Source organism: Pongo abelii, chromosome 20 (genome assembly GCF_028885655.2).
Source record: "Pongo abelii isolate AG06213 chromosome 20, NHGRI_mPonAbe1-v2.0_pri, whole genome shotgun sequence".
Classification (NCBI taxonomy): domain Eukaryota; kingdom Metazoa; phylum Chordata; class Mammalia; order Primates; family Hominidae; genus Pongo; species Pongo abelii.
Genome location: NC_072005.2, coordinates 3,797,643 through 3,813,462, shown reverse-complemented (window position 1 = coordinate 3,813,462; position 15,820 = coordinate 3,797,643). Strand labels below are relative to the sequence as shown.

The window sequence follows — 15,820 nt, the reverse complement described above, 5'->3', positions numbered from 1 at the left end:
TTGAGCTTTCTGGCATCCAATGTCAAGAGACACTTATGATGAATGATATAGTTTAGTGTATCCATCAGGGGAAAAAAAAATAGTTGCTTAGCAGAGGGTCAGTGGTAACTGACTAGGAAACTGTAGAGATATTTTCCCCCGGCTAGTCATGAAGTGGCCACTGTGTATGGAATGAGTAACATCTCCAGCCGCTTTTGTGCAGTCTGAATTCATTTTCATCATTTAAAGAAACCAATTATATATATATATATACACACACACATATATATTTATATATATTCACATATATATTTTTATATATTCACATATATATTCATATATATTCACATATATATTTTTATATATATTCATATATGTATTTATATATATTCATATATATATTTATATATATTCATATATATTTATATGTATTCATATATATATTTATATATATTCATATATATTTATATGTATTCATATATATTTATATATATTCATATATATATATTTATATATATATTTTTTGAGACAGAGTTTCGCTCTGTCGCCCAGGCTGGAGTGCAGTGGCGTGATCTCGGCTCACTGCAACCTCCGCCGCCCGGGTTCAAGCGATTCTCCCTGCTTCAGCCTCCCAAGTAGCTGGGATTACAGGTACCCACCACCACGCCTAGTTAATTTTTGTATTTTTAGTAGAGACGGGGTTTCGCCATGTTGGCCAGGCTGGTCTTGAACTCCTTTTAAGACTGGAAGGTCTTAAAAATTGTGTACAGAGCACAACATCTGTGGCTCCGGAGGCTGGTCTGTAAATACAGCCGTGTGTCACATAATGACAACGTGGTGATACCCCCACACCCATCATTGGAAACCCATATGTGTGTCTCAGCCGGGACAATGTCCTATTCTATGTGTGAACTGAGATTCTGTCCCAAGGCTCTCAAGAGGGAGAATCTCAGTCACATGCTGAATATTTATTTATTTATTTATTTATTTATTTTTGAGACAGAGTCTCATCCTGTCGCCCAGGCTGGAGGGCAATGGTGCAGTCTCAGCTCACTACAGCCTCCGCCTGCAGGGTTCAAGCGATTCTCCTGCTTCAGCCTCCCGAGTAGTTGGGATTACAGGTGTGCGCCACCATGCCTGGCTGATTTTTGTATTTTTAGTAGAGACGGGGTTTCACCATATTGGCCAGGCTGGTCTCGAACTCCTGACCTCAGGTGATCCGCCCACCTCTGCCTCCCAAAGTGCTGGGATTACAGGCGTGAGCCACCGTGCCCGGCCACATGCCAAAAGTTTAGATCATCGTGGCACAAATAGAAATTTCCTTTTCATTTATATAATCATGAAACCTCAGGGTTGTGTAGGAGCCCACAATCAGCCTCCAGTCTCCTTGGCTTTTAAATGGGGAAAGCTTATAGCTCCTTCCCCCTTTGTAGAGTCAAAAATTACATCTTCAACATTCTCCATGGGAAAACAAACCAAAACTGATAGAATTTTATTCTTTTATTGTATTATTTATTTATTTATTTTGGAGATAGAGTCTTGCTCTGTTACCCAGGCTGGAGTGCAATGGCACGATCTCGGCTTACTGCAACTTCCATCTCCCAGGCTCAAGCAATTCTTGTGCCTCAGCCTCCCGGGTAGCTAGGACTACAGGTGCGCACCACCACGCCCGGTTAATTTTTGTTATTTTTAGTAGAGATGGGGTTTTGCCGTTTTGGCCAGGCTGGTTTTGAATTCCTGACCTCAAATGATCCACCTGCCTCGGCCTCCCAAAGTGCTGGGATTACAGGCCTGAGTCACCACACCCGGCTGTATTTAAAAAAAATTTTTTTTTCACTTTAGGAGGCCAAGGTGGGCGGATCACGAGGTCAGGAGATTGAGACCATCCTGGCTAACACGATGAAACCCCGTCTCTAATAAAAATACAAAAAGTTAGCTGGGCATGGTGGCAGGCGCCTGTAGTCCCAGCTGCTCGGGAGGCTGAGGCAGGAGAATGGCGTGAACCTGGGAGGCGGAGCTTGCAGTGAGCCGAGATCGCGCCACTGCACTCCAGCCTGGGTGACAGAGTAAGACTCCGTCTCAAAAAAAAAAAAAAATTTTTTTTTTGTAGAGACAAGGTCTTGCTATGTCACCCAGGCTGGTCTCGAACTTCCGGGCTCAAGCGATCCTCTCATCTCCACCTTCCAAAGTGTTGGGATTACAGGCGTGAGCCATGGCGCCCGGTGAAGAGTGACAGAATTATTGGGTTCGTGCAAGAGTGATTGCAGTTTTTGTAATGAAAAGATGGCAAGAACCGCAATTATTTTTGCACCATCCTAATATCTACATTAAAGGCAAAGGTAATCTATGTTACTGAATTCTGGAATATAGAGGAGCAAATGCAATTCTCTTAGACTGAAATGCGTGTTTACCATTTTGCCTGGTTGATTCATTATTAGCTAAAATGATCCATAATTAGTGTATTCCTCATCTCATTTCGCTAATATGTAAATAAGCCCCTTCAGGGTACTTAGCAGTCCTTGAAAACAGCATGTTTAAAGAGTCTTCCTTGAAAATCGTGCCTGCTGTGAATGTGTCCTGTTGTTCAAGGGAAAGTGAAGCCCTCATCTCTTTTCACTCATCCCAGATTTGTAACTGGGAATGTGAACATTAGGAATCTTTATTCAATTCAGTGTTTTGCATTAGATTAAATTAAATTTGCATGACATTTTATTGGATTTGAATAGGGCATTTAACATGCCTAATTTTATTTCACTTTATCTGTTTTACTCTATGCTTAACATAGTAACTATATATGATATACATTATAGAATATATGTAGTTTTAAATTTTAAATTTGTTATTAATCATATTATTTATGTGTATATATATATATATTTTATTTTTAGAGACAGGGTTTTGATCTGTCTCCCAAGCTGGAGTGCAGCAGAGTGATCGTAGCTCACTGCAGCCTCTAACTCCTGGGCTCAAGTGATCCTCCTGCCTCAGCCTCCTGAGTAGCTGGGACTACAGGCATGTGATGCCATGCATGGCTGATTTTGTTTTGAGACAGGGTCTCACTGTGTCACCCAGGCTGGAGTACAGTGGCTCGATCACGGCTCATTGCAGCCTTGACCTCCTGGGCTCAAGCCATTCTCCCACGTGAGCCTCCCAAGTAGCTGAAACTACAGGTGTGCACCACCACGTCCTGCTAATTTTTGTATTTTTTGTAGAGATGGGGGTTTTGCTATGTTGCTCAGGCTGGCCTCAAACGATCCTCCCACCTCAGCCTTCTGAGTAGCTGGGATTACAGGTGTGAGCCACTGTGCCTGGCTGTGTGCAATTTAAAACTGTTTAAAGCAATATTATGTATTCATCATAGAGAAGCTGGAACATGCACATCAAACACACACATGGATGCACACACACACGGATGCACACACGCACACACGTGCACACACAGATGCACACACAAATGCATGCACACGCACACACACACACACACACACACACACACACACACACACACACACACACACACACACACACACACACACACACACACACACACACACACTCGGGCCACCAGACTCGAGTTGCAGCCTCCCCGTCTCACCTGATGAAAGGGCGAGAGATGGCCAGCACAGTCCGAATGAACCACGAGGGGTGGACGATAATCAAGGACTTCAGGTTTTTCCGCAACCTGTGTGGGGCCGCAAAGGAAGCAAGATGGGCTCCTGGTGCGAGCCCTGGGGAGGGAGGAGCTGAGTGGGACGGGAGAGCCACAAGCAAGCATTCGTCACTCTGCTCATTCCACCTGTGGTCTCCAGGTACCTGTCAAATCCCTGCCCCCATCCAAGACATGGGGGTTCCATAGCAGGATAAAGACACACCCTTTGAGTCCGTGAGACCCTCAGGTGGATGAGGTAGGTAGAGACCCCATGGTGCAGAGCAGGTGAACCAGGTTGGTAGTTATTTGAGCAGCCAAGATTGTATTTTCACCACCTAATGCCCTAGGAGGGACCAGCCTGTCCTTGGAGCCTCCTTCCACTAAACTGGGTGCAAGGATGGATTGGCTGGCTCAATTTTAATGTCACTCTGAGGCTATTTACAATAACTCAGGGGTGGAAGCAACCCATGTCCATCAAGAGATGAATGGAATGGACAAACCAAATGTGGTATGTCCATACGGTGGAATATTATGCAGCCATGAAAAGGAATGAGGCTCCGACACAGGCTACAGTGTGGATGCACCCTGAGGACATCACACTCAGTGAGGAAAGCCAGACACAAAAGGACAAATCCTGTGTGATTCCTAGAGTCCCTAGAGTCATCAGATTCACAAAGACAGAAAGGATGGGGGGTGCCGGAGCCTGGGGAGAAGGAATAGGGAGTGAGTGTTTCATGGGGACAGAGTCTTGCTCTGTTGCCCAGGCTGGAGTACAGTGGCATGATCTCAGCTCACTGCAACCTCCACCTCCTGGGTTCAAGCGATTCTCCTGCCTCAGCTTCCCAAGTAGCTGGGACTACAGGCATGTGCCACCATGCCCAGCTAATTTTTGAATTTTTTTTAGGAGAGATGGGGTTTCACTATATGTTGGCCGGGCTGGTCTTGAACTCCTGACCTCAGGTGATCCACCCACCCTGGCCTCCCAAAGTGCTGGGATTAGAGGTGTGAGCCCCCTTGCCCGGCCTAAAAGTTTTTCTGTAGAGACAGGGTCTTGTTGTGTTGCCCAGGCTGGTCTCAAACTCCTGGGCTCAAGGGACCTTCCCACCTCAGCCTCCCAAAGTGCTGGGATTCCAGGTGTGAGCCACCACGTCTGGCCCCCTGTGTGATTTTCATGCCCCCGCTGTGCTTCCTGAGGCATCCCAACCTCACCTCCGGTCGATCATCTGGTAGCACTTCTTCAGCCAGCCGATTCCAGGCATCCTCCGCCGGGGCGTGGCACCGTTCAGGTACACGATCATGTAGTCCTCAGCCACCAGGAGCTCTAAGCTGCTGATGACGTACCTGCTCACGGGGCACAGAAGGCAGGGACCCAACATGGAGGGGTCCAGGGTCAGGACACCTGCGGTGCCGACCCTGCCTGCCTCCACTCCTGCCCCTGGCTGGGTCAGCCTCACCGGTTCAGGTGTTGTCTGCCGTCCTGGCAGACTGCAGGCTGGGAGCGGACGTGGATGATCCCAGCACACTCCACATGAGTGTCAGCGGGCATCCTCATAGGGCAGTTACCCTTTAATTGAGTTTTTTTTGTTTTTTTTTTTTGAGATGGAGTCTCGATCTGTCGCCCAGGCTGGAGTGCAGTGGCGCGATCTCGGCTCACTGCAAGCTCCGCCTCCCGGGTTCACACCATTCTCCTGCCTCAGCCTCCCGAGTAGCTGGGACTACAGGCACCCGCCACCACACCTGGCTAATTTTTTGTATTTTTAGTACAGACGGGGTTTCACCGTGTTAACCAGGATGGTCTCGATCTCCTGACCTCGTGATCCGCCCGCCTTGGCCTCCCAAAGTGCTGGGATTACAGGCGTGAGCCACCGCGCCCGGCTAGTCTTGTTTTTTTTTTTTTGAGATGGAGTTTCGTTCTTGTCGCCCAGGCTGGAGTGCAGTGGAGCGATCCTGGCTTACTGCAACCTCCGCCTCCTGGGTTCAAGCGATTCTCCTGCCACAGCCTCCCTAGTAGCTGGGATTACAGGCGCCTGCCACCGAGCACAGCTAAGTTGTTGTAGTTTTAGTAGAGGCAGGATTTCACTATGTTGGCCAGGCTGGTCTCTAGGCCTTGCTTTTTTTTTTTTTTTTGAGACAGGGTCTCACTCTGTCACCCAGGCTGGAGTGCAGTGGTGCCATCTCAGAGGGGGAAGAGGAGGAGGAAGGGGAAGAGGATGGGGAGGAGGAGGATGGGGAGGGGGAGGAGAGGGAAGCAGAGGAAGAGGAGGGAAGGAGGAGAAGGAGGAGGAAGGGAGGAGAAAGGGGAGGAAGAGAAAGAGGATGAGATGGAGAAAGGGGAGGAAGAGGAGGAGAAGGAAGAGGAGGGGGGAGGAGGAGGAGAAGGGGGAGGAGGAGGGGGAAGGAGGTGGGGGAGGAGGAAGGGGAGGAGAAGGAGGAGAAGAAAGGGGAGGGGGGAGGAAGAAGGGGAGGAGGAAGAGGAAAGGGAGGAGGAGGAGGACAGTGAGGAGGAGGGGAAGGAGGAGGAAGAGGAGGAGGAGGACGGAGAGGAGGAGGGGGAGGAGAACAGGGTGGCCCAGAAGGAAGGTCACTGTGAGCCTCAGGGCCAGCAGGGACTCAGATCAAGGTCTGTGGCTGCCACGCCCTTCCCTGGTGCCAGGCAGGCTTCGTAGGGCCACAATGCAGTCCTTGCAGCCTGGTGCCCCTGAGGCCAGGGAGGCATCAGAGCTGGCCCGAGGCGGCTCGCCACGGCGGGGACTCACAGGAAGAGGTTCTCCATGATGTAGTGGTAGTCGGGGAGGCTGCTGTCTGGAAGGAAGCAGGCTGCGAAGACGATGATGGCATTGAGGCCTTCGCCATAGTATCCTGAGGAGAGGCAGCCGATTGGCAATGTCAGAGTCCTCTCCCAGCCCTGAGCTGCCTCCCGCGCACCACCCACCACGTCCAGGTGCCCACACGCTCGGGAGGGCATGGCTCTGAGCCACAGCAGCCAGTGACCCCTTAGCCAGTCTCTGCCTTCGATGGGGAGTGACAGCGACCATCAGGGGCCCCCACTGCGCCTGCCTGGCCATACACGCCTTGCCCACAGTCCGTCCACCCCGAGCGAGTTGACGGCTTAACATCCCCGTGCGTCAGAGAGGGGCACTGACGAACCCCCCGTTGCCCAGCTGGCCGGGCTGGAGCCCCAAGGGGGCGCCGAGTGGCGGGTCTCACCTCCGTGGGTGACCACTTTCATGTAAGGCCGGATCATGTGCAGGTCGATACGGTGCTCTTGCTCCCCGATGATCACCGTCCGCCACAGGCGCCCGTTGGCGGCACTGCCGTCCTCCGTCGTGCCGTCCCCAAATAGATCCGCGCTGTCCCCGGGCATGTTCTTGGCAGTGGCCACGGGGGTGTCATCTAGAAGCAGGTGGGGGAGAGTCGCATGGACGCCAGAGTCCACATATCTCCCGCCCTCCCGCTCAGCCGTCCTTCCCCTCTCCCGCCTCCCTTGCTGCCGGGACCCACAAGTCCTTCGCTTCTCCCCACCTAGCTGCCCTGCTAACCCATTTTCCTTTCCTACTCCCCTTTCAAGGCCTGGCTCAAATGCCACCTCCTCCAGGAAGCCTTTCTGGACATTCCCTTTGCTGGCCTCCCAGGGCGCTCTGTTGGTTAAGGACCTGTGTCCTGGAGCTTCTCAGAGCTGGTGAATGCATCTGCTTCATCAAACCACGGGGCACTCGGGACATGCATGCCTGGTTTTTACTCTCCCAGGAGCCTGGCACACAGCAGTCCTCCTGCCTCAGCCTCCCAGATACGTGGGACTAGAGTGGTGCACCACCACACCCAGCTAATTTTTGTATTTTTGTAGAGATGGGGTTTCAATATGTTGCCCAGACTGGTCTCAAACTCCTGGCCTTAAGCGATCCTCCTGCCCTGGCCTCCCGAAGCTCTGGGATTACAAGAATGAGCCACTACATTCTCCTTAAAAAAATTTTTTTTTTTTTGAGAGAGTATTTTTTCGTCGCCCAGGCTGGAGCGGAGCGGTGCGATCTCGGCTCACTGCAACCTCTGCCTTCAGAGTTCAAGCGATTCTCCTGCCTCAGCCTCCCGAGTAGCTGGGACTACACACGCCACCAAGTCCGGCTAATTTGTGTATTTTTAGTAGAGATGGAGCTTCACCATGTTGGCCAGGCTGGTCTCAAACTCCTGACCTCAGGTGATCTGCCCACCTCAGCCTCCCAAAGTGCTGGGATTACAGGCATGAGCCACCACGCCTGGCCTTTCATGGTCTGTCTTTCTGATGATCTATGTGTGCAGGTAGGGACCAGGAACATCTCTTCTTATCATAGCCCTGCCATATACCCCACGCCTGAATCAGGACTTGCCCTGGAGTAAATGCTCAAAAAGTATTTGTTGCCTACATCGAAGGCAGTTTGTTGGGATCTTGGTTGCCTTTGAGATTCTGATGAAAGCCACATTCTGCAGAAAAATTCACAAGCCCACAAGAAGAATATGCATCAAATTGCAGGGGCAGGCTGGGCGCCGTGGCTCACACCTGTGATCCCAGCACTTTGGGAGGCCGAGGTGGGTGTATCACTTGAAGTCAGGAGTTTGAGACCAGCCTGGGCAACATGGCAAAACCCCATCTCTACTAAAAATATAAACATTAGCCAGGCGTGGTAGTGCACGCCTGTAATCCCAGCTACTTGGGAGGCTGAGGCAAAAGAATCGCTTGAACCCGGGAGGTGGAGGATGCAGTGAGCTGAGATCACACCACTGCACTCCAGCCTGGGTGACAGAGTGAGACTCTGTCTCAAAAAAAAAAAAAAAACAGTTGCAGGAGTGGATGGACCCTCCTCCTGGCACCCCTCCTATTCTGCTGTCGAACAATAGAATTTATTTCTTCTGTCTAACTGTATGTTGGTACCCATTCACCAACGTCTCTCTTTTTTTTTTTTTGAGACGGAGTCTCGCTCTGCCGCCTAGGCTGGAGTGCAGTGGCGCTATCTCGGCTCACTGCAAGCTCGGCCTCCTGGGTTCACACCATTCTCCTGCCTCAGCCTCCTGAGTAGCTGGGACTTCAGGTGCCTGCCACCATGCCTGGCTAATTTTTTGTATTTTTAGTAGAGACGGGGTTTCACTGTGTTAGCCAGAATGGTCTCGATCTCTTGACCTCGTGATCTGCCCGCCTCAGCCTCCCAAAGTGCTAGGATTACAGGCATGAGCCACTGCGCCCGGCCACCTCTCTCTTATTTAAAAATTTTATTTTTGATACAGGGCCTCACTCTGTTGTCCAGGCTGGAGTGCAGTGGCAGGATCACGTCTCACTGCAGCCTTGATCTCCTGGGTTTAAGGCTAGACAGCTTAGAGCCCCTGCCCCACTTGTGACTCTCTGAGCCTATAGGAATCCAGAGATGGAAAGGTCGGGGGGGTGGTGCTCCAGCAGGCCCCAGAGAGATCCCGAACTTTACCTTCCCACTCCAGTTCGTTGCCATTTCCCAGGAACTCCAGCGAGTCAGTCTCATCGGGGGTCTCGATGTCATCCACGTTAATATCCAGGTCATCAGGGGTATCCAAGAAGTCGTCGGACAGCAGGGACCCCTCACTCTGATCCAGAGAAATGTTGATCTCTGGGGCCACCAGCGTCTTCCTCTTACGATGCGCTCCGTTGAAGTTTAGTGTGTTGGGAGGAGCTGCAGGGAAATGAGAAAAATGGAAAAAATCTTTGCTTTCTCTCTTTTACCTTCTCCCTATTTTCCTACCTGGTGGAAGCTGTTTCATCATATAGGAATGGGGAAGAGAGGGTAGGCTCCCTTCTGTATCCATGCCATTGTCGGGGGTGGGCAGAATTAAGCAGACACCATCCTGACAGGGGTGAATGTTGTAACCGCTGTCCTGTGGGGAAGCCTCAGAGATTAAGGATGGATGCTTGGACATTGGGCAGACATGAGTTCAAAGCCTGATTTTGGGCTGGGTGCGGTGGCTTACGCTTGTAATCCCAGCACTTTGGGAGGCCGAGGCGGGCAGATCACCTGAGGTCAGGAGCTCGAGACCAGCCTGGCCAACATGGCAAAACCCCATCTCTACTAAAAATATAAAAATTAGCTGGGCGTGGTGGTGGGCGCCTGTAATCCCAGCTGCTTGGGAGGCTGAGGCAGGAGAATCACTTGAGCCCAGGAGGCAGAGGTTACAGTGAGCCAAGATCGTACCGTTGTACTCCAGCCTGGGTGACAGAGTGAAACTCTATCTCAACAATAAATAAATAAATAAATAAAGGGGCCGGGCGCGGTGGCTCACGCCTGTAATCCCAGCACTTTGGGAGGCCGAGGCGGGCGGATCACGAAGTCAGGAGATCGAGACCATCCTGGCTAACACAGTGAAACCCTGTCTCTACTAAAAATACAAAAAATTAGCCGGGCGTGGTGGCAGGCGCCTGTAGTCCCAGCTATTCGGGAGGCTGAGGCAGGAAATGGCGTGGACCTGGGAGGCGGAGCTGGCAGTGAGCAGACATGGCGCCACTGCACTCCAGCCTGGGGGACAGAGCGAGACTCCGTCTCAAAAAAAAATAAATAAATAAAAAAAATAAATAAATAAATAAAGGAGAAGAGACACGTCTCTTGTGCAGACAAATTGTGAAAGCAGCACATCCTCTTCTAGGCTTTCTCTGACTGTCACCCTCCTGTCTCCACTCATGAGGACCCTATAAGGATGCCAGGCCACCTGGATAATATAGGATCCAGGATAGTCTCCTATTTTAATCAGAGTGCTCCAGGGAAACAAATCCAATAGGATGTGTGGGTGTGTGTGTGTATATACATATTTTTTTCCTATATATATGGAAAAAAAAAAGAGAAAGGGAGAAATTTATTTTAAGGAATTAGCTCATGTGATCACAGAGACTGACAAGTCCTCAATCGGCAGGGCAGGCCAGCAGGTCGAATGCCTAGGGAAGAGTTGATGTTGCAAAAGCGTCCGCAGGCAGAATTGTCTCTGCCTGGGGGAACCTCAGTCTTTTTCTCCTAAAACCTTCAACTGATTAGATGAGGCCCACCCACATCACAGACAGCTGCCTGCTTTAATCTAAAGTCCACTAATTTATTTTGTTTTATTTATTTGTTTATTTATGTATTTATTTTTTTGAGGTGGAGTCTCACTCTGTTACCCAGGGTGGAGTACAGTGGCATGATCTCAGCTCACCGCAACCTCCGCCTCCCAGGTTCAAGTGATTCTCCTGCCTCAGCCTCCCAAGTAGCTGGGATTACAGGCATGTGCCACCATGCCTGGCTAATTTTGTTTCTGTTTTTTTTTTTTTTTTTTAGACGGAGTCTCTCCTTGTCACCCAGGCTGGAGTGCAATGGCACAATCTCAGCTCACTGCAACCTCTGTCTCCTGGGTTCAAGAGATCCTCATGCCTCAGCCTCCCTAGTGGCTGGGATTACAGGCACGTGCCACCATGCCCAGCTAATTTTTTTTTTTTTTTGTATATTTAGTAGAGACAGGGCTTCACCATGTTGGCCAGGTTGGTCTCAAACTCCTGATCTCGTGATCTGCCCACCTCGGCCTCCCAAAGTGCTGAGATTACAGGCGTGAGCAACTGCGCCGGCCTATTTTTATTTTTTTTTGAGACAGAGTCTCGCTATGTCACCCAGGCTGGAATATAGCAGCACTATCTCGGCTCACTGCAACCTCCACCTCCCAGGTTCAAGTGATTCTGTTGCCTCAGCCTCCTGAGTAGCTGGGATTACAAGTACCTGTCACCACACCCAGCTAATTTTGGAATTTTTTTTTTTTTTTTTTTTTTTTTTTAGTAGAGACGGGGTTTTGCCATGTTGGCCAGGCTGGTCTCGAACTTCTGACCTCCGGTGATCCACCCGCCTCAGCCTCCCACAGTGCTGGGATTACAGGCACGAGCCACCACATCCAGCCCAAAGTCCTCATTTAAATCTTAAGCTCATCTCAAAAAATACCTTCACAGCTGCATTCTAGAGTAGCATTTGACCAAATACTCAGGTAACCACAGCCTGGCCACATGGACACATACGATTAACCACAACATTGACCTATTTTGAGGTCCTTAATTTAATCCTGTCTGCAAAATCCCTTCTGCAGGGGAAGGGAACATTGACAGGTTCCAGGGTTTCCGATCTGAGTGGGCTAGGGGGCTGGCATCCAGCCAACCACACCTAGGAAGTGGGGTGCTGTTAACACCTCCCTTCCTTGGAAGCAGGGCCCAGATGGGTGGAGAGACTTGCCTTAGGTTACCCTGTGGAGCTCGACAGCACCGAGCAGGCCCCACATGCAGAGGGCCCCAGATGGCCTGGCCTTCTCTGTGGGACTCTGCACTCTGTGGTCTGGCTCTGGGGTGACCCACCACCCTGAATGTCCCTGGAAAATGGAGAGGAGCTGTTCCCTCTAACCTAGCTCTATGGCACAGTGTGGTACAGGGGGAGGTGTTGGGTTGGGCAGGGCTCTTGTTGCTGTGTGACCTCAGAGATATGGATGTCCCTCTCTGGTCAGTGTCTCTCCCCTGGAGGGAGGGCACTGTGATGAGTTGCATGGCAGAGATGCAGGCATAGCAGGGGCCCCAGGAGGGCTCAGCGAGGAGACGCCAGTGAGAACACAGGGTTCAGGGCAGCTCCTCTGGCCGCCCAGGACTCCCCTCCCATCCCCGGGATCTGGGGCTTTAGAGCCTGATACGTTATGATTTTTTTCTTCTGCTAAAGAAAAAACATGCCAGGCGTGGTGGCTCACGCCCGTAATCCCAGCACTTTGGGAGGCTGAGGCAGGAAGATGGCTTGAGCCCAGGAGTTCAAGAGCAGCCTGGGCAACATAGCTAGATCCCGTTTCTACAAAAACTACCAAAATTAGCCAGCCATGGTGGTGTGCACCTGTAGTCCCAGGTACTCAGAAGGCTGAGGCAGGAGGATCTCTTGAGCCCTGGAGGTTGAGGCTGCAGTGAGCCATGATCACGCCACTGCACTCCAGCCTGGATGACAGAGTGTGACCCGGTCTCCCAAAAAGTGTATATATTTGGGTCCAATATAATGTATTATACATTAAAATGTATATGTTTAGAGCTCTGGATAGCAGGGCCTCCCAGGGCGCCCTTGGCTGTGCTGACTTCATGCCTCCAGGGCACTTGGCATCACCTCATTTAATCCTTATATGCCCGCTCTGCGAGAAGCTCACTACCTACATTTAGTAGATGAGGCATTGGAGGCACAGAGAGGCTGAGTGACTAGCAAAGGGACACACAGCAACACAGCATGCTGGCTTCATGACAGCGCCATCATCCACTGTGTCTCTCACCCACCACGGCCACTTCCACTGTAGACCCCAGGACAGAACATTCTACCCACGGTGTGTGTCCTCTGACATTTCTACAGTTACAGCCCCAGGCAGGGCTGAAACCCGGAAACACTCAGCCTGTTTCCGCCCTTCTGTGGACGTGGAAACTTACAGGATGTGTCTTCCACCGGGCTGCCAAGCAATTCCACCCCCGTCTCTTCTGGGAGCGGCCTGCGGACCCATCCAGGAACGGGCATCAGTCACCAGGCACCAGAGATTCAGGCAGAGGACAATGGAGTGGCCCAGACAGGTCCAGCCAAGCGAGTCAGACAAGAACAAAAGCAAAACACATTTAGTTCTGGAGAATCACTGGACCTAAATATATACATTTTTTTGGAGACAGAGCCTCACTCTATCGCCCAGGCTGGAGCGCAGTGGTGTGATCATGGCTCACTGCAGCCTCAACCTCCTGGGCTCAAGAGATCCTCCTGCCTCAGCCTCCTGAGTAGCTGGGACTACAGTTGCACACCACCACGGCTGGTTAATTTTTGTAGTTTTTTGTAGAGATGGGGTCTCGCTATGTTGCACGGGCTGCTCTTGAACTCCTGGGCTCGAGCCATCTTCCCAACTTGGCCTCCCAAGGTGTTGGGATTACGGGCGTGAGCCACCAGAAGCACACGTTTTTTCTTTTTCTTTTCTTTTTTCTTTTGAGACAGAGTCTCGCTCTGTCGCCCAGGCTGGGGTGCAATGGCGCGATCTCGGCTCACTGCAACCTCCGCCTCCCGGGTTCAAGCAATTCTTCTGCCTCAGCCTCCCAAGTAGCTGGGACTACAGGTGCCCGCTACCATGCCCGGCTAATTTTTGTATTTTTAGTAGAGACGGGGTTTCACCATATTGGCCAGGCTGGTCTGGAACTCCTGACCTTGTGATCTGCCCACCTCGGCCTCTCAATGTGCTGGGATTACAGGCATGAGCCACCGTGCCCGGCCAGCATGTTTTTTCTTTAGCAGAGGAAGAAAATTATAATGCATCAGGGCTGAAGGGGCTTCTTTTAGATCATCGAATTAATATTAAGCCTTTTGGAGATTTTTGGATGGCTTGAGGGGAATGAAGGTTTTTGCCCAGCATCATATGACTTCAAAAACTTTGAAATATGTTAATAAGCTGAATTCTCTCTAGGGCGACCCTGCGGGATTTGGTCTCTGATGAGTTGTTGACTCTCAAATGCAGCAAAAGTATTAAAAATAAATAAATAAATAAAAAACCCCCCAAAACCTGAGTCAGCCAGAAGAGATATCTATGTCAACGCTGGAAAAGTTTGTGCAACCAAATAAATAATGAAATATTGAATTATAACCCAGGATATAAAATAAATGTCTGTGAGTCCATACGGATATAAATAAGTCACTGAACAAATAAACAGGAGAGAAGAGACACATTTCTTGTGCAGAAGAATTGGAAATAGTTTATGTACAGGTCTGCCCTCAAGAAGATGAAGGATAGGCCGGGTGCGGTGGCTCATGCCTGTAATCCCAGCACTTTGGGAGGCCGAGGCGGGCGGATCACGAAGTCAGGAGATCGAGACCATCCTGGCTAACATGGTGAAACCCCGTCTCTACTAAAAATACAAAAAAATTAGCGGGGTGTGGTGGCGGGCGCCTGTAGTCCCAGCTACTCGGGAGGCTGAGGCAGGAGAATGGCGTGAACCTGGGAGGCGGAGCTTGCAGTGAGCCGAGATAGTGCCACTGCAGTCTGGCCTGGGCGAAAGAGCGAGACTCTGTCTCAAAAAAAAAAAAAAAAAAAAAAAAAGAAGATGAAGGATAACTCTCTGTAGGCTGTGCGTAGTGATGTCATTCCAAAAAATACAGGATGGGCTGGGCGCAGTGGCTCACACATGTAATCCCAGCACTTTGGGAGGCTGAGGCAGGAGGATCACTTGAGCTCAGGAGTTCAAGACCAGCCTGGACAACATGGTGAAACCCCGTCTCTACTAAAAATACAAAAATTAGCCAGGGGTGGTGGAGGACACCTGTAATCCCAGCTACTCAGGAGGCTGAGGCAGGAGAATCGCTTGAACCCGGGAGGCAGAGGTTGCAGTGAGCCGAGATCGTGCCACTGCACTCCAGCCTGGGTGACAGAGCAAGACTCCGTCTCAAAACAAACAAACAAACAAAACTATCAAGGGCATCAAAACAAGAAAGACAGGGAGACTGCCACAGTCCAGAGGAGTGTCAGGAGATGTGATAACTAAATGTCATCTGGGATCCTGGATGGGGTTGTGGGGCAGAAGGAAAAGGACATTAGGCCAGCCTGGGCAACATGACGTAACTCTGTCTCTACAAAAAATACAAAGATTAGCTGGATGTGGTGGTGCCTGTAGTCCCACCTACTCTGGAGGCTGAGGTGGGAGGACTCCTTGAACCTAGGAGGTGGAGGCTGCAGTGAGGTATGATTGCACCACTGCACTCCAGCCTGGATGACAGAGTGAGACCCCATCTCTTAAAAAAAAAAAGAGAGAAAAGAAAAAAAAAAGATGACGTTAGGAAAAACTTTGAAAATCTAAAAAAGCGTGGACTTTGGTAACTAATAACCAACATTGTTATTGATCAATGTTGGTTATCAATAACCAATAGTATCAATATTGATTCATCAATTGTGACAAATATAAAATATACACAGCTAATATAAGATGTTAATTATGGGAGAAACTAGGTGCCTAATGTACAGGAATTCTCTGTACTAACTTTGCAACTTTTTCTTTTTTTTTGAGATGGAAATGCTGGGATTACAGCATGAGCCACCGCACCCAGCCCCAGATCACTTCTTGAAGCCACAGACTGTGCTGCCTGAGTTTGACCCAGGAGCTCTGGTTCCTTGGCTACCCTGGGAAATATTCCATTCCGGGCAGAACATTTTGCACGGGGCTGC

At 50.2% G+C, this 15,820-nt stretch overlaps 1 protein-coding gene across 2 annotated transcripts in view; it reads right to left on the bottom strand.

Moving 5' to 3' along the window:
• Positions 1–15,820, bottom strand: part of ATCAY (ATCAY kinesin light chain interacting caytaxin) — a 48,768-nt gene that overhangs the window by 14,069 nt on the left and 18,879 nt on the right. For both annotated transcript variants that reach the window (NM_001131570.1, XM_054538320.2), the window contains 6 exon segments: positions 3,575–3,661; positions 4,838–4,969; positions 6,385–6,487; positions 6,836–7,021; positions 9,076–9,297; positions 13,065–13,123. In NM_001131570.1, the coding sequence (NP_001125042.1) occupies positions 3,575–3,661; positions 4,838–4,969; positions 6,385–6,487; positions 6,836–7,021; positions 9,076–9,297; positions 13,065–13,123 (789 nt within the window).